At 48.5% G+C, this 25,218-nt stretch overlaps 1 protein-coding gene across 6 annotated transcripts in view; it reads right to left on the reverse strand.

Annotated features, from left to right (window-relative positions):
- The window catches only part of TTC7A (tetratricopeptide repeat domain 7A), a 112,084-nt gene extending 92,057 nt beyond the window's left edge, over positions 1 to 20,027 (reverse strand). For 2 of the 6 annotated variants that reach the window (XM_081264740.1, XM_081264739.1), the window contains exons 1-3: positions 19,705 to 20,027; positions 12,027 to 12,190; positions 6,301 to 6,469 (exon numbers count right to left, since the gene is read on the reverse strand). In XM_081264740.1, the coding sequence (XP_081120866.1) occupies positions 6,301 to 6,469; positions 12,027 to 12,190; positions 19,705 to 19,891 (520 nt within the window). In that variant the 5' untranslated portion in view covers positions 19,892 to 20,027. Of the gene's footprint in view, positions 1 to 4,660; positions 4,719 to 6,235; positions 6,470 to 12,026; positions 12,191 to 19,704 lie in introns of those variants that run through there. The other 4 variants (XM_081264745.1, XM_081264742.1, XM_081264741.1 and 1 more) reach the window with 4 other exon arrangements.
- Between the last annotated feature and the right edge of the window lie 5,191 nt (positions 20,028 to 25,218).

Consider the following 25,218-nt stretch of genomic DNA (forward strand, 5'->3'; position numbering starts at 1 on the left):
TCCGGATTGTCAGCATACTAAGCAAGTGTCAGAGAAGCAGAAGGGACACAGGCATGAGGGGAGGGGAAGGAAGCCGTTTGCCATGGAACAGCCCTCTGAGGTGGACGGTGGCGCCATGGCTTTCTGGGACTGAACCAGTTAAGGTTCGCCATGTTGAAAGAGCAGGCCTTGCAGCATCCTGGATGCCTGTCAAAGCTGGGATATCCCCTGGTGCTTTCACCAAAACAAAGAGGATAATTTGTTGCTTAGCCTTGGTCTAGGGCCCAGATCCTAAGACATGTTGACAACAGGTGAGCCCTATTTGAGCAAGAAACAGGTTGTGCAACACTTCATGGGGAAGCAAATGGGGACCAAACTTTTAGGACATCAGTCAAGGGACACCTGAGAGCCAGGTGAGGTGGCACATGCCTGTGATCCCAGAGGCTTAGGAAGCAGAGGTAGGAGGATCGCAGTTCAAAGCTAGCTTCAGCAACTTAGCAAGACCCTAAGCAACTTAGGGAGATCCTGTCTCAAAATAAAAAAAATTAAAAAGCCTGGTGATGTGGATTAGGAGCCCTTTTGCCCAGGTGCAACAATCCAAGACGGTTGAAGGTCAAGTCAGATCTTTGGAACTGGAAATCCCCTGCCCCTGCTAGAGGTAGTGCCAGAAAGACAGAGAGACAGGACCCTAATAGGAGATAGGCTGGGCCTGGGGAAGGCCTGACCAACTCCCCAGGACCTCATAAGGACCTCCTGCTGTGGCTCTCACTGTGTGGCAGGAACAAAATGCAGCTCTCAGGGAAAGGGCATGTGCTCCCAGCCCCGCCAGCCCAGCCAGTGGCCTACCCATTAAATGGGGGGCTGGAGACAGAGAGGAGGCAAGAGGCCTCCCACTGAGGGCAGAATGCTCAGGTCTGGATCTAGAGCCAAGGACTTTGAGTAATAGTCTTCAGTTCCCAAAGGCCTACAGCTAGGAGTTCTTGGGAGCTACAAATAGGGCCTTGAACTGTTCAACTCCAAAGTCATCTCCAGTGGTCTACTTCCACTAAGAGGTGGGCTGCCCAGGAGCAGCAGCCCACAGGGAACGCTTCACAAATGCCCCTGTCAGGTGGACAAAATGCTGAGAGCCTGCAATGGAGCAAACTGGGGGCAGCCAGCAGGCCAACACAGCACAGCTACATCCTGCCCAGCAGGCCACAGTAATATGCTACAAAGCAACACACTCAGGTGTTTCATTTTCCAGCTTTTTCCAAACAACAGACCTCACTGATGCTAAGACCTGTCCATCGATGCAAGGGCTGGATTGGAAAGAGTGGCACCAGAAAGTTTGTGTGCCACACAAGTTCTGCCCACAGTTACTACATGCTTAGCTCCTCCACCCAAAGAGCTGCTTCTCCAGGAGCAACTCCACAAAGCATTTCCACAAAGCGACAGGTTTTGGTCACCTACCTGCTGTTCCTTCAAGGGAAGGGACCCTAATTGTTCATCTTGGCATCCCGGCAGGTGCTTGCTGAATTGACTATATGTGAGCTGTACTCTCTCCATGGGAACTGGGCCAGGGACCTCGTGGGAAAGAACACAAGAAGCCAGACCTCTGGAAGAGGAAGCCCGCTGACCCCTGACTGCGAATCGGGATGCGCATACCGTACCCAGTCCAAGTGAGCTTGGAGGAGGGAGAGATGCTATGGTACGAGTAAGGGGAGCTGCTGGTGCAGAGGGGTCTGAACTGGAAGTTGGGACATCATGATTCACGTGCAGAGCAAAATAAAAAAGGATAGGCTCATCAAGGACAATGGCTCAAGACAAAAAGAAGGGCCAAGACCCCACAGATTATGTTGGGAACCAGGAGCAGATCTCGTCTGGAGGACATGTGGGGCTCTAGGAGGGGAGAAAGGAGAGAGGAGATTGGTTGAGGGTGCAGAAATGACTAGCTGTCCTCAAGGAATTCAGAGGAATTCAGGGCTGACAGTCATGGGCACTTGCAACTGAGAACCTAGGGCTCAGTCAAGGGCTTCACAAGAACTAGGTGCACTGCCAACAGGCTCTCCTGAAAGGGCCCTGAACCCCAAGTATTTCAGAGTAAATGAAAGATGTTCCCTGTCCCCAAACATACCAGGACCACAGTAGGGCTGCTCCATCCAAAATATGTTCCTGTAACCCATTCCTGGAATTAGCCCAGAGATACTTTCTTTCCCAGGGCCTTCTCCTGGTCTGACATATTTGGTGAGGGGACAATGGAGTGGCAGAAGTAACAATGGGGCCACAGTTGGGTCTGAGGAATGGGGCAGGAGGCAGGAAGCTTCAACACTGGCCCAAGATGGCAAGAGTTACATTGGAACAGAAAAGGAGATTTTCTGAACAACTCACCCACCAGCACACGCCTCTCAGGAAAGCAGACCCTGGGGAAGTGGTACAGAGCTTCAACCCTTCAGTTTCTGCTCCCCCCAGGGCTGAAGAAGGTGCAGGGGAGAAGGCCTTCATTTGCACAAGCCTATTTAGGAGGAAACTGCAATCTTCTCCCATCACCTGCTGGTAGGCTCCTGGGTTACACACAGCACCCAGCTCTGGAGACATCCATCTGGCCACCAATACTACTTACAGGCAAGCTTCAGTGTCTTCGTCCATAAAGGGCACAACAACCTCCTCTCGTCTCACAGTGGGGATGAAGGTTAGTCAACAAGCATTCATTAAACCTGTCTCGGGTGGTGTTTCCCAGCCATATGTGCATGCACATCACGCAGGATGGTGTGAAGGTACAGGTTCTCATTTGGCATGTCTGAGTGGGGCTGACAGTCTACATTTCTAACATGCTCCTTGGTGGAGCACATGTACTAATCCTGTCCCTGGCAACCCACCCCCAGGCACATCCCCGAGGATCCTTCCAGTGGGAAGAGTCTGCAACTCGTGTTGCTGGAAATGCCACCAAAGATCAGATATACCCAAGGGACTTGGGAAACTGGTACTTGGGGAGTGAAGGATTGAACATGGGATGGTGACAGGCAGTAGAGGGGCCTCTGTTCTGTCCCAGGCCTGCAGATGACTTAGGAACCACTGGCCACAGGATGGACCCATTATTAAGTGACAGACAATTTAGCAGCTGGGAAGTGCAAGAGGCAGGACCTAGAAAAGAGCCAGGTTTCCTCCAAAGACAAAGCCTCTGACAGGGCCCACCTCCAGGGGCCATAGAGAGGCCCTAACCTAGTCTTCTACTCCTGGCAAGAACTGGTCATTCTGAGCCCAGGTGTGACTAAAATCTTGGGGACAGGGAATGGGGGTGGGTGCTAAACACAGACCACTCAGATGTGGAAATGACAGGTCTTCCCACAAAGGCATTTTATTTTTTCTGTCTTACTGGGGGAAACGTGGTTTTCTGTTGTTTCTGAACAAACGTGATGTGGACACTAACTCCTTTCACCGGGTGGACTCAACCTACCCACTGTGTGCTCTCCAGCCCACAGACCTACACATGTACATCTCAAGACTGCTGCAGTGCTCAAGCTCCCTGGTTGGCATCCGAAGCCTCCCAGAGAGTCAGAGAGCTCCTTGGATCTAACAAGGATGCGCATCACTCCCCACTGCCCAACAAGACTGAGTCCTTATCAGTGATGCTTAGAGGGTCACACTGCCAAGTCTGTCTGCTCTAAAGGGGAAAAAGTGTGAGGGTGTCTTTTGAAGGTGGGGCAGGTATGCAGAGCCTGATCCTGATTTCCTGGAACAAGAACAACAACTCCAAGTTGGAGACGCCCATATTTGGGCCCCACAGAGCCTCCCCACCTGGCCCGCTCACGGTCTCCCAGGGCACATGGGCCCTGTCTTCTCCCTCCATCCAGGTGGGTCCCAAACTCAAGCTCTTCACCCCTCTGGGTGGCATCAAATGGAACCATGAACAGAACCCAACACAAAATGGTCTCAAAGCCATGTTATAATGGCCAGACCAGGAGCGCTGGGAGGCCAGGGAGGCTCCTGTGGAGGCCATCCAGAGCCATCACTAAGAGGCTGCCTGGACCTGGAGGATTCCAGTCCAAAAGCAAGCCAATCCATCTCCCAGGTAAGTCGCACTTCACCGGGTTTCTTCCTCTGTACCCTGAGGGGGGCCTACATCACTTCTGAATCCCTTCAGCCTAGAATTCTGAGCAGCACCACCACAGGATGTCTATGAGCTCTGGCTGCCTAGATTTAAATATGGGCTCTGCCACTTCCGGTGTTCCCATGAGATGTCACAGAAGCCACCTATCCCTACTGTGGAATGGAATGCAGGGGACACCGACTATGGGGATTCAGTGGGGGCACACCTGGCCTGGAGTGAGGGCCTGATGGATATTATTCCTGAGCTTAGGAACCTCCTGCTGTCACTGCTCTCAAACAAAGCCAGTCCGATGACCAGTTCTCCTCATCCCCTTTTGCATGTGGCCTTTTACTCTCTTCATGGAGACATCTATCAGACCCTCCCAAACCCAGGAAAGTCAACGTCATGCACACCCTGGTGGCCTGGTGCATGGTCTCAGGCACACGCAGGGTCAGGTGAGCCTTAGCATGCCAAGCAGCAGGTGCAGTCACTGCAACAGGACAGGGAGGACAGGCAGAGAGGAGGCAGGCAAGGGGGCCACGTGCAGTCACTGAGGGATGGAAGTCAGCACAGCCCGCCATCCAGCAGCCCCTGCCAGCAGCGCCGGCTCCTTACCTCCCCGGCAGGACCTCTGACCACCAGGACTGTGTTCCCCCAAGAAGCTGGAGGCATGCTAGAAAGAGTAGAGAGCAGGAGACAGGGAGCCGTATGTACTGAGCCAGGTTGACAGGAGGAAGGACCAAAGGGACACCCAAGGGAGGGTTTCGCTGCAGGGTGTCCATGGCAGAAGTGGTTTCCAAGAGACCAAAGGACCCAATGCCAACAGAAGACCATCCCCAAGACTGGCCTGTGCCAGAGGCACAGCGAGGGGGATGGGTGAACAAAGGGAGAAGACCCCCACAGGCTGGGCCCTCCCGGAAGGGCCCCTTCCCTCCCACAAGCTGGTGCTGGGTCTGCCCACAGGACTGACTCAACAGGTTTCCTGGGACAGTGTGGACTCAGGGGGGAAGGGACAGAGGCACCCAGGGTGGACAAACAACCTTCAGGAAAGCCCCTCCAGGAGGATGTGTCCTCCACAGATGTCACTGTCACACCTACTGGGACCCAAAGGAGACAAGTGTGTTGGGGCAGGGACAGGGTGCACATATTCCAAAGCCAGCATCAGAGAATGCAGGTTCCAGTCCTGGCTCCACCATAAAACGGGGTGTACCTCTGGGCAAAGTACATATCCTCTCTGGGCCTCAGTTTTCCTCTGTAAGATAGAAAACATGTTTCTACCTACTATAGAAAGAGGGTAAACCATGCTCTACCAATGCCAGGTCCCAAATCCCCACAGGACCACTGGTGGGTTTTTTAGACTTTTCTCCGGGGATTGGTTTGTGCTGAAATAGGGGGATGATCAAACCTCCAAGATTCCTGACAACAGTCTAGGCAGTGAGGTTCCCAAGACCTCACTGTCACCAAGGCCCACCTTCACGCCCAACCCAGGGCTTATGGATCTGGGGAAGAAGGAGGCTAGAAGTTGAAGGTAGGCAAGTTTTAGCACATTCAAGCCAGTTCAACGGCATGGCTTCCCTGACTGGGCTGTCCACAGTCCCTCTCATGAAATTCCTGTATCACCGACCTGGTGTCCCTAAGTTCCCTCCAGGCTGCCCTTTGCCCTGGGAAAACTATGAGCACCTCCAGAGCAGGAACTGTTTATCACGGGATCCCAGCAACCCCTCCCTGGGCGGCTCCTAACAGATGTCCAATACCTGAAGAACGAGACTCCTCTACACTCTTGAGCACCCATGTATAGCCAGTGTCAGTCACTAAAGCCAGCCTGGTACACGATGGCACACTTTTTAGCCTTTCTGAACCTGGTTGCACAACTCAGTTGATTCTTCCTGGTCACAGGAACCCTGGGAGGCAGGTATCAACAACCTGTCTTACAGACACATAAACTGAGGCCAAGAAAGGTCAAGAGGCGGTTTGCCCAAGGGCACACAACTGGGTAACTGGTTGTCAATGGACGCAGGACGAGAACCTGAGTCCTCTGATGTCCCACTTGGACAGCAGCTGCCATCAGCAGTGCCCAGCCTGGACAGCAGTGTCTGGGCATTACCCAGGGGTCAGTACCTGGAAAGTGCCCCGCAGGCCCACCCTCGAGACTGTAGCCACTGCCCTAGAGCTGCCACCTGCTCCAGACACCTGGGGGTCAGAGTGGAATGGGCTGGGCATGGTGGTGGGGAGCCCAAGCCAGTGCTCAGAGCTACCTTTGATGACAAATGCCTCTGACAGCAGTCGCATCTGATACAGGGGCTTGTTCTCCACAGACATGTCATCGATCCCAGCCCGAGCATACATGCTGATGGCATCTCGGTAGGAGCCCTCCACATAATGCAGCTTGCCCAGGATCAGCATGGCCTCACTCATGTACTGTGGCTGTAAGGACAAGGACATGTTAGCAGGCTCTGCCCCCAAACTTCCACCCCTCCCCCACCAGGTATCCTAGGATGAAGATTCTCCATTGAGCTATAGCCTCACGCCCTGCTCAGAACTCCCCACCTCCTCCAGGGAGCCTTCCCTGATGACCACAGTCCCCTCCCTCCAGACTGTGAGCCACTGTGCACAATGTGGCTTTTAAGGAAATGATTATGATTCCCTAATGCTTCACGTGTGTGTCTAGACTCCAGGCAACTATAGACAGGGCCCTGTCCTCTCTCTCCTGAAGCACCCAAAGGTTCTAGCCCAGATCTGGCACTTAGGAATCCAGGCACTTATCCTGAATACAAGTGGGGGAGGGAAGGGCGCACAGAGACTTAGACAAGTTTTGTGGGGCCTGAAGCTTATAATTTTGGGGGTCCTCTTTATATACATATACAAATACATATGCAAGTATATAATTGGGTGAAAAGGCCTCAGAAAGAGCCACCGAGGACCCTTGAAGCTGACACCTACATCCACAGCAGCAGGACCTTCTAGGGGAGGAACAGCCATATCAGCAGTGTGGGACAGAAGACAGGAGAGGGCCTGCCAGGTTGCTGTCCTCATGTTATCAGAAGTGGAACAAAGTGCAGAGCCCAGGAGGCCAAAAGTACCTGAATTCAAACCTGCTTTCTTTCTCAAACTTTCTCAAGAGGGGCCTGCACCCAAACCTCCACCCTACAGGACTCTCAGCACCCCAAAGGGCCTCAGGAGGTCTGGTCTGCCTCGACCACACCTTCCCTCGTGCAGGCTGTGTTCACAGCCAGAGAGCGCCCAGTGCTGCTGGCTGAGGGAGGCTGAGCCAGCCTGGAACTGGACCACTTCTGGCTCTGGGTTCTGGCTTTGGCCATGGGCCCAGTCCCACTCCGAGGTCCCCCACCTCGTGAGGCCATCTGCTGCAGCCCCTCCCTCTATCCCTCTGCTCAGCCAATCCATAATCCCTTTGGGTTAGGCTCTGGCCAGTATCCCTGCCACAAGGGCACCAATCTGTCCACAAAGCTCCCTGGAGATACAGCTCTGGCCCCAACCGCTGGCCTCTGTCACTGTAGGAAGGTACGTCCCTTGTTTCCCTATGAGGAGTTATGAGTTGGGGTACCTGTGGCCCCAGGGGGAGTCTCGAGCACTTCCCATCATCTACTGCCTCCAAGAACCAACTAAGAGAAGGAAAACGGAGGCAGAGCCAGGCCCCGGGGAGGCCGAAGTCTCCTTCCCTTATTGGTTTCTGGTTTTTGTAAACATATTCCTCTGTTGCTTTTGCTCACTCAGGGCTCCTTCCTCTCAGCCTGCCCAGATCCTCTTCCATCTTTGGGCCTTCCTCAGGCCCACCCCCTCTGGGGAAGCTTACATAAACACCAGGGGACACCCTTCTGCTGAACCCCTACTACACTTCTACAGGTTAGGCTCGATCAGCCCCTGCTCACCTGGTCTGCCCTGACTCCTGGCTAACTCTCAAAGGCTGAATTTTTCAAGGGCATTTGACATAGAATTTATTTCCCAAAGAGGCCACCCACTTCCTGGGCCAGGGCCACAGATGACACATCCCCAGAAGGGTGCAGCCTACAGCACTTCTGAGCCAGGCGATGACTCTGCCATTCTGTGTACTGGTCTCCAGCCACGGGCTCATTTCCTCCTTGCTCAGTCCTAACTGTCCTCACTGGTGAGGGAGAGGCAAGGGCACCCACTCCCCACACCCCATGGCAGCCATGCTAAAAGCATTAATAGGGCAAAGTCCAGAAGACTTTGAACTGTTCCTGAGAAAGGAGCTAGATAAATACAGGGTATGAGTAATTATTATGATTACCCACTTCTGTTGAACATGGGGAAGGGACAGCGAGGCTCACAAGGACACATTTCAGGGCATGATGACGGGGTGTGCCTAGTGGTGGCTCCTAGTGGACCAATGACAGTTTACAATAGAGCTTCCACCAAGCTGGGGGAAAATTAGGAGCGATGCAGTGACTGTTTCATAAAGCTGAACGTGTGCTACTTAAAAAGCTACACTTAGCTGGGCACAGTGGCGCATGCCTGTAATCCCAGCGGCGCGGGAAGCTGAGGCAGGAGGATCAAGAGTTCAAAGCCAGCCTCAGCAACAGCAAGGCGCTAAGCAAATAAAATACAAAATAGGGCTGGGACACTGGCTTTAGTGGTCGAGCGCCTCCGAGTTCAATCTCCTTACTACTCCCCCCATCCCCCCACAAAAAAAGCTACTCAACCATAAACCTGGTCCAGTGGAAGGAGGCTAGGCAGCCATCAGCAAGTGCTCAGCTTGCGGGAGGGGGGGGTGTCCCTTGCTGTGTGATGGATCATCAGTCACCTATTCTATTTGTGCCTCATCCTCCCTGTCCATATGAAAGGAAGAATGACTTCATGGAGACAGCAACACAGGGGGAAAGAACAGATGAGGAAATACTTCCTAACATGGGACCTATTAAAGCAGGAGGGCTATCATCATCCTTAAATTAATCCAAGTTCCTCAGTAATTATTTTATTTCTATTCCAATACTTTGGGAGGCAGCACCAAGGAGGCACAGAGAGCACTGGAGCTTGGGAGGCAGAGACAGAACAGATGGGCCTCGGTTCCAGTCCTGTACCTACTAGGCTAGCGTGGTCCTTGGTGTAGGGATCACCTTTCCTGGGGCTCAGAACTGGGGCAAAAGTAAATAACATTGCAGAAGGTGATCAGGAAGCCTCAATAGGATGCCACAATGCCTGGAGCTCAGTGGGCAACAGAAATCTAGCAAGTGGCATGTTTTCACCTACTTGGATACAAATGAGCTGAACAGGATCTTTTTTGGGGGCACGCAGAGCGAGGGGAGTGGGGTAACTGAGGATTGAACTCAGGGGCACTCATCCACTAAGCCACATCCCCAGGCCTGTTTTGTATTTTATTTAGAGACAGAGTCTCACTGAATTGCTTAGCTCCTCGCTATTGCTGAGGCTGGCTTTGAATTCGAAATCCTCCTGCCTCTGCCTCCCGAGCTGCTGAGATTACAGGTGCGCACCACGGTGCCTGCTGGACAGGATCTTAAAGATGATCCAAAGTGGAGGTGCCTCAGGACCACCCCCCTTCTCATTCATCACAGCTATTTGGGGTGCAAGGAAATCCACATGGAGAAATCACCTTATCTTTGGGAATAAGACAGAGATTCCCAGATTGTTTTTTTAAAAATTAATTTAAAAAAAATTTTTTTAGTTGTAGATGGACATGATACCTTTATTTTACTTATTTTTTTTTTAATGTGGTTCTGAGGCTTGAACCCAGTGCCTCACGTTTGCTAGTTAAGTACTCTACCACTGAGCTACAACTCCAGCCCAATTTTTCGAAAAAAAAAAAATTTTTACACAAATGGAACACAACTTTTCATTTCTCTGGCTGTACATGATATAGAGTCACACCATTCGTGCAATCATACTCATACACAGAGATAATAATGTCTATCTCATTCCACCATCTTCCTCCTCTCTCCCCACAGACCGCTTTTAATATTTTAATTTACTTAAATCAATATCAAGTTTTTGACCTGGAAAACAGAAAATTCCTCCATGTTACTGGTGCCTATGTATGTCTTTGTTAAATAAAACATAGTTAGATTTGCATTTAATAAATGGGATGTTGTGTATGTAAATGCATGACCTAGAGGGGCATGTCCAACTAGGCTGCTTGACTGGATGACTTTGTTCTTCGCTTGTGTTCTTATTTTTCCTGTAATGCACATATTAACTTTTTTAAAAAATTAAAAAGCTATTTTTAAGGGCTAGGGATGTGGCTCAAGCGGTGGCGCGCTCGCCTGGCATGCGTGCGGCCCGGGTTCGATCCTCAGCACCACATACAAACGGGAATGTTGTTTCCGCCAAAGACTGAAAAATAAATATTGGAAGGTTCTCTCTCTCTCCCCCCGCCCTCACTCTCTCTTTAAAAAAAAAAAAAAAAAGCTATTTTTAAAAGAGTAACAACAACAAAAGTAGAATTTAGATGAAACCATTTGTACAAAAATTAAGCTCAGGATCAAGAAATTATATTAACCTAGTGCAAACCTCCCACTGCCTAGAAGCAGAAACTGGGAACTTGCAACAGTCTCCCCTCTCCCTCCACCTCTAGCCCTCTACTACTTACAAAATAAGCCCCACATGTCTTAGTTGGTGCTCTAGTAACCTCTCCATCCTGGATATGCCCTTACAATCTAATTACCCACCATGCCTCTTCATTTTTGCTAAACTCACAACTTTGATGAGATTCTTTATAATAGGAACCCTTCAATTACAAATTGTTTCCTTAGGCTAAAATGCTCAGCCCTATCTATTTATCCATACCCCAGACTCCTATTCCAGATCAGCTTCTAGGAAGGTCCAATTCTAGTACCACCATCATCTGAAGTCTGCTCTCTACCTCATACCAGGGAAGAGTCCCCCTTATACTTGTCTCTTCATGTATAACACTCCTGTAGCATATATCACAATCCACCTAGGAGAAAGGCTACTTATTTACCCATAAAACTTATTTTCCCCGTAGACCTGAAACCTTCTTGAAGGTCCATGCTAGATTCTTCTGGATTGCCCTCAGCATGCATAACACATTGTACATAGCACATCGCAATAAATGCTAAAGAAAGTAAATATATTACTTTGGAATATCTCTTGAAAAATCACTTCTTCTTTAAGTCTAATGACATACGCATACCCCTATTATAACTTAGGATACATATTAATCTAGAACAGTCTCAAACTTCGATGTATACGTGAATCATTGAGAACTCTTATTAACACAGATTCTAATTCACATCTTACATTTCCACCCATTTCCCCAGTGATACCCACATTGCTGGTGGGTGGATCACACTTTGAAAAGCAAAGGTCTATACAAAGTTATGACCCCTCCGCCACCTTTCTTCAGTGCCTTACATATAATAGGCACTCATAAATGCACATAGACTTAATCTGGCTTGCTCTACTCTGAAGCCTTCTCTTGCTAGTCAGCTCTGCCTATTTGCTGTTTCTAAGTAGATCACAGGCTGAGATATTTTTTCCCCAAGAACCCTTTAAGAAGCCCAAACAGCCAGGCACATATTAGATCAACCAAGTACTGTCCAATTGAAATATAACTTAAGTCACAAGTGTGAGCTGTATGTGTAATTCAAAAATTTCTAGTAAAATTTTCATTCACATGTTAAACAAGTAAAATTAATTTTAATGTTTTCTTTAACCTAATATGTCTAAGATTCTCATTTGAACATGTAAGCAATTAATTAATATAAAAAGTGAGTGACCTCTTTTATGTTCCTTGTTTAGTACTATATAATGGACATCCAGTAAGTGTTCTACACTCACACACATCTCAGTCTGGACAAGTCACATCGAAAGTGCTCAAGATCACATGTGGCTTGTGACCCTTGTACTGAAACCTCAAGAGAGACTTGCTATTCAGGTGACCCAATGACTCAGGGAGTCTGGACAGCAGATGGGAGACAAGAAAGAACAGGCCAGGCAAGGAGGCCCAAGCTTGTGGTTGACAACTCACCGGCAGCTTCCCGTGGTTAAGGATGCTGCTCAGGTAATCTTTGGCTTCATTCATTCTGCTATCAGTCTTTTCTAACAAAGGGATGGAGTCTTTTATTTTGGCGTGATTGTCCTTCAAACATTGCTCCAGGAGGGCCTCTGCCAGCAGCAATTTCCCAAAGTCATCTGAAAAACAAGCCAGGGATCAGAGTGGGTAGTGAGGGCCGCACCCCTTAAACAAAGCAGATGTGGATATGGTACATACTCCTGGACCCCCCCCCCCCCCGCCCCCACCCAAGGACACCACCCAGGACAGGAACAGCTCAGGTCTGAGAAAATAAAGACACACTTGCCATAAACTTAAACAGACTTTAAGACGGCGGCGGTGGTGGTGGGTTGCATACTACCATGATCACAACACAAATCTTCCCTTTGAGTTTATTTCCTGCCAGGTTTAAGCAGTTGAGAAGGCAGCAGAGTTCTCAAGACTTGCAGACAAATTTTCAGAATTTCAGAATTTAAAATGAAGGCTAAAATCACACCCTGATGTGGTACTAAGTTCTTAAATCAAGTAGGAATCATCTCAAAGGACTGAAGAAGAAAAGTATGTGAGGTGGTTTAATAACTCATTTTCACATGCTTTTAATTTCTGTGTAATCATAATTGGTTTTCTCCATTTTAAGGTATTTTAATGTGGCCTAGGGATAACCTAGCAGTCAAGGCAGAGTTCAAGTGGGAAGCACATTTACTTGTGTAGCAAGGCAAATCCTTATGCTTAATACTTGCATTTTCAGGAGTTGTCACTCATAGGGTAGCTCATTTGCATACCTGACCACTAGGCAGGTGGCTCACACTGCTTGGTTGAATTTGCTGACTCTCCCTACCACACTGGAAACTCCAGTCTTATGACCACCATATCCCCACTACCTGCAGCAGAGATGACTTGGGCAGGAAAGCCAGGTGTATATATACATTCACCCTGTGTAGAGTTTGAGTTTCACTGCAACCTAAAGTAGCTAAGCTCAGTGTCCCTCTCCCAGAGATAGGACTAGACCTGCCACTCAATGTCAGTGCCTAATAAATCTTGTCAATCGCATTCTCTCAACTTCCCAGAGAAGAAGCCATCAGGCTCTGGGAGTTAAGTGCCAACCCAACAAATGTCTTTAGAAATGCATGCTCTCAGTCCCATGTTTTTGGAGTCCTCTTTCTGTTGCCATGATGCTGTCCTTGGACCTACCCAGGGGACCCACTCCCTCCTCACTCTCAGGATCACTCCTGTTGTTTGCTCAGTCTCAAAGCCAGAAGTCCACAATTACAGGCTCTAGAGAGGAGTCTCCCTTCCTAAGGACAACTCCTTGTAGAGAGCAGTCTCAGACCCAAAATCCTGGGAGGCTTTTGCTCTGGGAACACCTGCTACTGGATCCTTTGCTACTTACCTCATGATTTATTAAAAAATTACTATTTGAGGAAATGGTCAAAAAGGTATTTGAGTAAAACAGTCATCCAGGGCTGGGGATGTGGCTCAAGCGGTAGCGCGCTCGCCTGGCATGCGTGAGGCCCGGGTTCGATCCTCAGCACCACATACCAACAAAGATGTTGTGTCCGCCAAGAACTAAAAAATAATAAATATTAAAAAATTCTCTCTCTCTCTCCTCTTTCACTCTCTCTTTAAAACAAACAAACAAACAAACAAAAAACAAAAAAAAACAGTCATCCACATGAGGGGGCCCAGGTTGGTGGAACCTCTATAAAGAACCATTTTGGTAATGTATATCAAAATCATTTTTGTATAACCCCATTGCACCAGCAATTCCACTCTTAGAGACACCCTTGCACACGTGTAAAATGAACTGTGCATAAGATAATTCCTGCAGCATTACTTATACTAGCAGAAAAGTAGAGACAGCTTTTATGTCCAAACAGGAGGCTAAAGTATGATTATGTCCACAAGGGACAACATACAGCCAAAGACACGAGGATGCTCTGTATGCTGTTACGGAATGAACTGCAAGATAAACTGGTAAGAAAACAGTGTACAGGAGTGCCTGTGGTATGCTACTATGTTTTACGCATACAAATTGGTGACAGGGCGCACACACACCACACACACACACACACACACACACACACACACACTAAAAACCTTACTGGCTGACGACAGGGTGCAAAGACGCGGCGAAGTTTTTCTGTTCTTCGCTTGCTGGTACTTTGGGCATGTTGTAGCATATGAATATATTACACAGTCAAAAGTAAATTTTCAGTCAACCCAAGACTAAAAGCCAATCTTCATTCCCAAATCTCAGCCAGGAGGAGGGCGGGCTACCCATCAGTGTGTGGCAAGTGCCAGTCTCCAGTGGCATCCTGAGCTGAGGGCCTCTGGGCAAGTGGCTCGCCCCATCCAATAGGCTTCGCTTTGGCAAAACTGGAGAGAAATGCGCTCCTCCCCAGGCTCCACCCCTGGGCGTGTCCACGCCCCTCTGCCCGGAGGAGCCTCTGCACAGGCTCAGCAACCAGGCCACCCTGCCCGCCACTCACCTGTCAGACCCAGCACTCCCAGAGCCCCTTAGCTCAGTGCTTTCAAGTCAAAAGAAACCTGCTCCCCTCCCAGCACACCCATTTTCCCAAAATAATGGGGAGTGCCTTCTGAACCAGTGCTGCCCAGTAAGGCCCTGGGCTGGTACAGGCCTATTGCTAGTAATACAACCCCGGTGGCATCAGACAGGTGCAAAACATAGAGTGCATGTGGGAAATCTGACAGTCATTTTGAGTTTGTTGAATCTAATGCTAAAAAAAATTGAGGGGGGTACTTTATGTATTTTTCTTCTTGTATTTTTATTTATATTGTATTTTATGAAAAGTATCAGAGCACAGCAGATTGGAGATTTAAACAATATTAATTGCTCACCACAACCATTTGAGAAGCACTGCTCTAAACCATAAGAGTGTCTTTTACTGCAAAAGAGGAACTAATATTTGATGAAGACTTACTAAGTGCCAGGCACTTTATTATAGTTTTATTTAACCTGTACAACCCTAAGAGGTAGATATTATTTCCACTTTGTAGATGATGATAAAGATAACAATATCCTTAGGGTCACTATCGATAATAATATAACACAAGCAAAATATCATCTGTCCTGCATCCCAACCAGAGCAGAGCTTCCGGTAATTTAAAAATAAATAACAGTCTCCAAGCTGCAAAGAGTTGATTAAAAACTAATAGTAAATTCTAGGGCAGGGATAAGAATTGTTCTCACTTTCATGCACCTGTGAGTGTCGGAATATTTGTTTATGAACACTTCAGGTCCTTCTCTGGGAGTCTGTACCCTCTCTGCAATCTCCCCTCTCAGTCTTGTTTTTTGTTTAGCAGACTCTCAGTGGGTATCAGAAATTCACTTTTGTCCCCTTGCTCATTTCTCCTTCTCCCAGCCCCACCCCTTGATCCCTTTCCCCTCTTCTTTCCATTGCATTTGCCCCTCGGTGGAACAAAAAGATATTTTGGAATTAAACATTCTAAATTTCAGTTGTTAAAATAAGAATCCAGATAGATAAAGGAATCCTTGTCTCCCCAAAGCTGAGGGAATTGCTTTGGAACATCCTTTCAGTCTGAGACCTACTCCCTGCTGGGTGTGGGTCAAGGGCTCCAGCAGAAGCCTAGAGGGGGTCTGACTTCACGGCCACCCATTTCCTCACTCTCCTTTTGAAGCTTCTGGCAGCTACTTTCCTTAAGTCCTCTCAGCTCCCAGCCCCTTGCAGCCTCTCTCAGGGTGCCAGGTCATAGGACCAACCTGGAGACCACCTGTCTCCTGCTCAGACCTCATTTAAAACACACTGTCTCCCCCACAAAGCCTGCCAATCTGTAGTTAGGAAATGTGGGTCCATCCAGGAAGGAGGGTTCAGATCAGGCCCTTCCCCTTCAGTTAAACAGAGCATGGTGGTTTCGGCAGCTGCTCCCCACACAGGGCTGGGGCCTTCCAACCACAACTAGGGGAGGAAAAGGCAGAAACTCAAGAGAGGCCACCTGCCCCCAACACCTCTCCCAACTTCAACTGCAGAAATGTTCAGAACAATCTCCAGTTTAAGAAGAAGGAGGAGGAGGAGGAGAGAAAGAAATCATCCAACTAAAAAACGAAACAAAAATATGGGGTGACTACAGATGAGGTAACAAGAGGAGCAGACACGACAAAGCAAGCTGTGAAAGGTGAATGACAGAATGGGGGGGGGGGTGCGGTTGCAAGTGTTCCCTGCAAAATTTTGACCTTTGCTGTATGTTTCAAATTTTCTTGTAAAATTCTGCGAGGAAGGGACAATCCAACAGCCACACACAATGTGTGGCCTTCCTTGGACCCTAACAGACTGGGAAATGTCATTGCTAGAGTTTTTGGAAAGGTAGCAATGGCACGGTGGATTTTTTAAAAAGAGTTCTTATTTAATAAATACATACTGAAATACTGACGTGTGGGAGAGAAATGGGCTGAGGTTTTGCTCAAACAAGATTGTGTCTGAGTTCATGATCACTAAAGCTGGTTGATGATTCGTGGGGTTCAGTCTTCTTTAAAATGTTTTGGCAATTGTTTATAATAATAAAGTTTAAAAAAAAAACACTTAGATGGGCTCTTTGTTTTTATGTGAACAAACCCCAGAACCACCGGTCACATTTTGGGGGTTCCCCTGCCCCAACCGAACCAAATCTAAATGGGATGTGAGTTTGAAGACACTGCAAAAGAGTAGTAACTCCCCTTTCCCAGGGTGATGGTGAGGACCTGCTCCTCAGATAGGAAAAGAATGGGGGGGGGGGGGTGGCCTGTTCTGTTTCATTGTCTCCTCATATTTTTTATACCAATCGACAGGGCCCCCCAGGCTCCATTCTCTCCTCTTCCCTGGAGCGGGATCTATGTTCTGAAAGCTACTTTTAGTTTCTGTAGAAACCTCTAACAGGACCTGGGCTCCATGGGAGTCAGCTCTCCCCCTCTGGGCCTTCTGCCCCTCCCACACTGTTGAAGCTTCAGGCCACTGACAGAGTCCAACAGGTCAGGAAGGACTTTAAGAATCTCCCTTCTGGACAGTGCCAACACCCCCCCCCCAAAAAAAAAAAAAAAAAAAAAAAAAGAATAGGCTCACATTATCTTGAGTGGCCAAGAAACCCTAAGAGAGAGAAGCAAATACCTGTCAACCTAAAAATGCGCTGTGCGTGGGCTTTGGGAGTCATTTGTTTTCATTCCTCACATTCACGTGTGTGTGGACCTGCATGTGTGCGCATGTGTACGTGCGTGTGTGCTGGGGATTGTGCATCTGGGTTGAACAGTGCGAGAAAAGTCACTCAGAACCAAACCCAGAAGTTGGGAGGAGAAACCCCACTGCCCCTCCGTTTCCCTCCTTAAACTGGTCCGTTCTCACAGTGACACCAGCCCAGGTTCGTCTGCTGGCAGAAACTCAGGTGTGGGCACAGTCTTTACCACATAGACACGCTGTGACCTCTCTGGGCCTTGTTGTTCCTACATCTAAGACAGAGACAAATCTTAGCCCCCCTCATAGGGCTGTTTCCAAGAATTTTATTTTGTTTTGTTTTGGAAGCAAGGATTGAACCCTGAGGTGATTAACCATTGAGCCACATCCCGGCCCTTTTTATTTATTTTGAGACAGACTAAATTGCTTAAGCTGGCTTTGCACTTGCAAACCTTCTGTCTCAGCCTCCGGAGCACTAGGAGTACAGGTATGCGCCACCATGCCCAGTGGTTTACAAGAATTTTAAAAATAGAGACAGCTCTTTATACCATATTATCTACTGCTTATGTTGTACCAATGTTTCCCAATGATGATCCATAGAATATGGTCAACTGAAGATTGAGAAATGTGTTTATCCTCTAGCCTTGTCTTTCACATCACATGCAGGTGGACACATTAAGGTTCTGCAGTTGTTGCTGGGTTTTTGTTTGTTTTTTTTTTTTTTTTGTCTGTTTAACATCATTGAATTCTCTTTTTTTTTAATATTTATTTTTTAGGTGTAGATGGACACAACACAATGTCTTTATTTTTATGTGGTGCTGAGGATCGAACCCAGGTCCCGCCCGTGTTAGGCGAACGCTCTACTGCTGAGCCACAATCCCAGCCCCATCATTGAATTATTTTCTTCCAATTTCTCAGCTTGTTGGCTCCCTAAACCCTTTTCTTGTGGGACACCAATTAATGAACTATGCAACCTCATTGAGACCTCTAAGGAACAGCTTAGAAATACTGGCCCATGTAAATGCAAGGAGGCCCCAGTTCCTGTCTTGGACCTTACACATTTCTCTGGGGTGCCACCCTCACTCAGATTCACACACCTCACCCAGGAGTCAAGGCCCCATTCTCATCTTCCCCCCCACAGAGGGGACAGAGGCCCCTGAAACTTATCCACTTTGCCCTGGAGGGGGGAGCTTACCAGCTTCTCCCAAAGCACATCTGCAGCTCTGCCCACCACCCCTCAGTTTCATGGTTTAAACCAACTTCAAAGCCTCAAACAGATTGTCACTAAGCTCCTCAGGACCCTCCCATCCTTCCTCCTTGGGTAAACACACCCTTCCCTTCCCAAACACAGGGGCCAGTACAAGTCCTGCTGCTTGCTTCCATAAAACCATCTACCCTCCTCTGAGCTCTACAATCCTACACACAATCACCCTCCAATCACTTCCTTGATTCCCATCCACTTTGGAAGTTCTTTAAGGGTAGGAATTCTGCATTATGTATTTTTAAGAGGTGATAATGCAAATGATTAGGTTGTACTTTGAACCTGGGTTCAAATCTTGTTCCCTTAACTTACTGGCTGGATGATCGAGTTATTTAACTTCTCTGGGCCTCAGTTTCTTCATCTGTAAAGTGGGGCAAACAGGAGTAACGTCTCCTGGGGTTGCCTTGAAAAGTAATGATTTGACTGAAAAGTCTTTAGGTCAGCGGCTGGCACACAGCATCACATCAATGTTAACCATTATTATTATCATCCTGTCTCCTCCACAGAAACTTCTCCAGGCTGGGCAATCTTTAAAAACTCTTTATATCTGTATTTACTCTGTCTCCTTCAACAAAAGCTCCCAGGTGGCTGCACACACGAAGGGGACTCAGGGAGAGCTCTCGGCCTGAGAGGGAACAGGATCTAGGGTTAGATACTGGGCGGGGTGTTCCCGCCACCCCATCAGGGTGCTTTCCCGCCCCAGCACGAGAGCCCAGCCCAGTCAAACCAGCCCTACTGCTAAAGCCACCAACTGCCTAGGCTGGATAGGGTCCGAGTTCACCACAGATGAGGAAACTGAGGTTCGCCAGCCTCTTCCTCACTTCACAAAACTACTGGTGCTCAATAAGCCTCTACTCCTGTCTGCGGTGGAGCGAGCTGTGTTTAAAGGGGAGGGCAAAGAGGGGCACACACAGCCTTCACCAGATAAGAGTTTGGGGAGACTAGAGTCCTGTCCACGCACTGACAGGATGTGTGCAGCTACCACCATTTCATTGTAGATAGAACTACTCGCCGATCCTAAAGGGCAGAGAGCAAAACCCGTTTATCTCCCTTCTCTCCAAACACCTAATATGCATGTAGTTTTTCTCCTGGGGTACCAGAACCTTCCTAACTGCCAGGCTGCTTGCCGGGACAGTCAAGGAGCTCTTCCTGGAGGAGGCGGTGCTTTTCGCGCGCGTGCTGCTGGTTCTAACCAGTCCTTTCCCTCACTCACCCGTGTCCAGAGAGCCGATCCTGGAGCTCGGGCTGGATCGTCGGTTGGTTCCGCTGCCGCCAGGCATGCCCAGCGTCTGCAGCTGCCGGACCAGCTCAGGCATGCGGTCCCAGTGGCCCTCGGCGCGGCAGCGCTCCAGTTCGCTCTCCACCTTCAGGTGGGTGCCGTATGCGCCCTTCGCAGCCATCTTCGCGCGGGCGCTGTCATGGAAGGTGCGGCTGAGAAGTGGAGACCCGGCCGGGGGCGGCGTCCCGGCTGGGGCGCACACGACGGCGGGGTCGACGGAGGCTCTGAAGGCAGCCGGGGCCCTGGTGGCAGCGGGGGACCTGGTGGCTGCGGGAGAGCAGGGATAGCAGCAGCACCGAGTGCACCGCCCGGCGCCTCCGGGCTGGGGCTCCGGCTGCGCGGTCCGGACGCGTCCTGGAGAAGCCTCCGCCTCCGCTGCAGCAACTCCCGGCGCCGCTCTCGCCTCCGATGCTGCAGCTGCTGCCACAACCCCCGCCCCGGGCCCGGGCGCCGCCAGCTGCGGACCCGCCCCTGGCCAAGGCTCCACCCCCGAGGGGGCGTGGTGCGGCCCCGGAGAGCCGGGCGCGCGGACGGCCAGCGCGGCCACAGCAGCCAGGCGCGCGACGGGCGCTCCCGGCCTCCCCGGCGCCCGCCCCCCGCCGCCGCGGAGTCGGAGCTCACTTTAATGCTGCGCGGAGCCCGGGCGCCGGGGGGCGCCTCGCTCCCCGCCCCCTCCCCCTCCCGTCGGGGCTCTTGGTCTGGGAGAGTGCCGGCTTTGTGTGGTGGCCCCGTCACCGCTGCTGCCCGCGGCACGTCACAAATCCTGGGAGAGGCCGGTTGGCCGGCCCCAACCCAGAGAGCGAGCCTCCCCGGGAGCAGGCCTGGCGCACGCCCGCCGGGCCCTGTGGAACGCGCGGGCCTGTCGCGCAGCCCGGGTGGTGCTCGGTTCTGACCCCCGAGAGAGTTTTTTTTATTTTTTAACTGCGGAGTTCCTCTTTTCCGATTGAACACACTAGCAGACTGCCTTGAATCTCTGTTGCCCTGGATTTCTCCAACCTGATATTTACTTAATTCTTCATGGTGGTGTCGAAAGACAGTGGTCAAAGCTGCGTGGAACCCTTAGCAGGGCTTAGCCCGGCGACCAGGAGAGCCCGGAAATTCAAAGGATTACTAAAGAACACTGGTTACCTTGCGCCCAGGGCTCACAGTCCAGCGCAGGGATGGAGGACATCAATCAAGTAACCTCAGCAGGAACCAAAGAACCCAAACACCTATACTTAAATCACATGTTGTAGGGCCCATTCTGAAGTGTCCACAAGACAAGTCACGGCAAGCTTTTAAGCTCAGCCTCCAAGAACTTAGAAAGTGACCGTTTCCTACCCCACTCGGAAATCTTCACCATGCCTCTCTTGGGAGTACATTCCAACACCAGAAAACTTTCGCTGCTTCGTGTTTCCCGACAACTGTTAACAGTGGGAAGGTGGTTCTATCAAGAGGAGCCCAGACTCCTGGTATCTAGCACCACAGGGCCCTTTGCTTCTAGAGAGTTGTCAGTTGGTGACAGTCTTCCTGTCCCTACCTATAGCCCCAGCTCCCCTATAGATACCCTATAGGAACCCTTGTTCTCAGGGTTCCAAGTACAGCTCCATTCCTTGCTTGGGGAGCAGAATTTCCTAATCCTGGGCCCTGCCCTCAACCCCTAGGAGCCAGGAGATAGATGGAAGAAAATTGGGACAGCTCTGGCAGTTGGAATTTAGAGACAATTTACTCAATCAGCTCTTGGCCTACTCCTGTCAAGCTGTTTTTTTGTTACCCTTTGGCTGCCCCTGATGGTCACCAGAACTGAATTTCACTTGGAGAGAGGTTGGATTAGAGTAGCCTGAGAACACACTGTGATTTGCCCCTGGCCTGGCATTCCTGGGAGTCAGTCCTGGAGCAGGAATGAATCACAGGTTTGATAAAAGAGAGTCAACTTTAAACCTCTTCTCTTTTCTCCCCACTCCTTTGCCAGACCCTTCCTATATTGCAGAACACCAGGGAACTGACTACAGAGGAAATCACTGCCTGTTTCTTTGACCACATCACCCAGCCTTTCTGCTTTAGATTTATAACAAGCTGTTCCTCAACATACTTGACCCCTTCTCAGCTTTTTTTCCAGGAGGGACAAGACCCTGGATCTATAGGGACCAACATTTTTCAGGGGAGTGAGAGATTTTAGGAAAAGGACAAACAGCAGCTGTGATTGCATCCATAACATTTGCTAATATAAAAAGGCAAATAGAACTGGCACAGGAACACTAGCCTGTAATCCCAGCTACTGGAGAGGCTGAGGCAGGAGGATGATAAATTCCAGGCCAGCCTGGGCAATTCAGCAAGACCCTGTCTCCAAATAAGATGTAAAAAGAGCTGAGGATTGGGGCTGGGGTTGTGGCTCAGTGGTAGCGTGCTCGCCTGGCATGCGTGAGGCACTGGGTTCGATCCTCAGCACCACATAAATGAAAAATAAAGATATTGTGTCCACCTAAAACTGAAAAATAAATATTTAAAAAAAAGGGCTGAGGATATAGCCCAGTAGTAGACCTCCCTGGGTTCAATCTTAGTTGTGGGGGGTGGGTACAAATAAAAAGTATGGTTGTTATTGTTTAATAATCTGAAGTCTTCTCAGATGAGTGCTTAGGACGAATTCTGATGAAGATTGCTACTACCAGATCACTGAAGGTGCTACCAAAGCTGTGTGGTGAGAAACCAAACTCAATTTATTGCTTACAACAGAGATGAAGGATCTTGGCCATGATAGGTTTTTTTTAATGTCTCCGAGAACATAATGAAATTCACAGAAGACAAGTGCAGTTGCTGAGAAATGTGTATTTTTAGCAAGCAACAACCACTGTACGGCATGACACACCATCTGGTTTAAAGCAGACCCTAAAAATCAAGTCAGCAGAAGACAAGTTGGAGAGGTTTTTGCCATAGGACCATGAGAAAGGATATGGTAAGCTATTGATCTTGATGATTCTCATGTTAAGGGCTTGGTGAGCTCTCAAATATATTTACAGGTTGAAAAGTTTATAATATGTAGGTAGGCCCAGAAAAACACAGTATTGAAGAGCAAATTTTAGCTCAAGATTAGCCTATTCACATTTCAGGGATAAGGTTACCAAGGTCTCGGTTAAATCAAGCAATGACATGGAAATTTCAGAAAAGTTGGGGGCACAGTGCTTACAGTGGCCAATGAGACCCAGAAATCCTCATACTTGTCTTTATTGCTGGGAACATTTTGCACATGTGGTTGTCTAGAGTAAGGGACATACCTCCATGGGATAATTTTTTTTTCCTTTGACAAGTTGATAACTTGTCCATGGAATTTTTAGGCCCCCTCTGAGCTAAAAGAGTAAGCAGGTGGATGTATCAGTCTTGGAGTTCACCGCACTGTGGGAACTTTTTCTGTGGGACACAAGAAAAAGTCATCCAGATGTTGAATAAGAATAAGGCACTTAACGGCCTTTGGGGTCCTGGTTGAGTACTTGTAGAAAGTAGGAAGGCTGAGGCAGGAGGATTGCAAGTTCAAAACCAGCCTTAGCAACTTAGGGAGGCCCTCATAAACTTAGAAAAATGTTGTCTCAAAATTTAAAACAAACAAAAAAAAGGGGGGGATGAGGATGTGGCTCAGTGGTTAAGTGCCCCTGGGTTCAGTCCCTAGTACCAAAAAAAAAGAAAAGTAGGACTACACCTCAGTCCTTACTGAACTCCAAAGCACAGCAGCCATGTAGATTGTTGACTTCCTTAGAGAAGTCAAATAAGTGTATTGATTAGTTTGATCTAAAAAGACACCAAAGAAAGTGCCTCACAGATTTATTGTTAAACACTGAGACCCCAAGCATACATTAGTATTTAAGTTTGGTACTCAGGAGAAGGAGAAAGAATTACTATTGATATTATTATTATTATTATTATTACTGTTGATATTATTGATAATATTGATATTATTGTACCCATATCAATCAGAAATTTGTAAGGTTGTCCTTTAATTTCTAGAGAAATATTCCCTTGTGGGTTTTTTTTTTTTAGTTGGACACAATATCTTTATTTATTTATTTTTATGTGGTGCTGAGGATCAAACCCAAGGCCTCGAATGTGCTAGGCGAGCGCTCTACTGCTGAGCCACACCTCAACCCCCCTTGTGGGTTTGTGGGTAGAATGGGAAATTGAACATGATTTCACTGGGGACTTGCTTTTCACTTATTTTTTTTTCTTTAGTTTCTTAGTTCTAGGGCTCTTTCAAAATATTTGGCCAGGTTTTAGAATTCTAGCTATTATTATTTAGAACTCTATCTAGTATTAAATCCCCTGTTTCTAGCTTAAAGCCATTCACAAAAAGAGAAGAGAGCCTGGCACATCTGCTTCAGGATCAAATACTACTGAACACTGTCACTAGGTACTAAACTGCCTAGTACCAAAGTGTGGGTCCGACTATGCAGTGGCCAGGAGGTCTTAATTGGATGTCAATAATTGCTCCTCAGTAATTGAATGTTGGCTCCCTGAAAATACCATCAAGACAACTTTGTAATAATAATTCAAAGCTGAGTTTGCTGAGACAGTCAGCAGCTTCTAGAAAGGGGAGGCAAAACTGGGATATTTACAATGTATTGGGACTCTTTTAAGGCAGCTCTTCCAAAGAGGGGGTTGATTAGGATTGAGCAAGAATCATGATACAATAGTTTAGGATTGTCGGACAGGGTAAGGCAAGGGCTTTGAGAGGAGGCTTCCAAAGAATAAGCCATGGTTGGATGCTATCTATTGAAAACTTGCGAAGTTCATTTAAATGGTTTCATTTTGAAACTTGTACAGAAAACAATAAAATTTACAACTTTCATCATTCTGGGCAAGAGTTTCCTGTAATAGTAAAACTATGTCAATGTCAACAGTAAGCTGTTTGGGTGTAGACAGTTTCTGTTCTTCTCGTGTAGCAACCTAAAGATTAGATTTTTTTATGTATGAGTATTACAACATTTTCCTTGCCTGCATCAAAACACTTTTGGGGGGAGGAGGGGTACTGGGGATTGAACCCAGGGGCACTTAACCATTGAGCTACACCCCCAGGCCTTTTATTTTACTTTTTAATTTTGAGACAGGATCTCACTAAGTTGCTGACGGTCTCCCTAAATTGTTGAGGCTGGCCTTGAACTTGTGATCCTCCTGCCTCTGCCTCCTGAGTCTCTGAGATTAGAGACATGAGCCACTGTACCAGATGCAAACCACTCTTACATTAGAGGTCATGGTGGCTGTGAGTAGTTAGGCTGAAGGCCACCAGATGTTCCCAACCACTCAGAAAAAGAACAATAACACTGAGGAGTTGTCTTCCCTACCTTCTACTCTGGCCTCTTCTTTCCTACTTGTCATTTGGAGCCATCATATTTGTCATTTGGGATCCTGTAGAAATCTGTGTTTTCAGCACACACTAGATTTCTGACCACTACTCTGCTTTTCATGATAGATACCCTGCCTTGC

The sequence above is a fragment of the Spermophilus citellus genome (assembly GCF_964194105.1).
Source record: "Spermophilus citellus genome assembly, chromosome: 13".
NCBI lineage: Eukaryota > Metazoa > Chordata > Mammalia > Rodentia > Sciuridae > Spermophilus > Spermophilus citellus.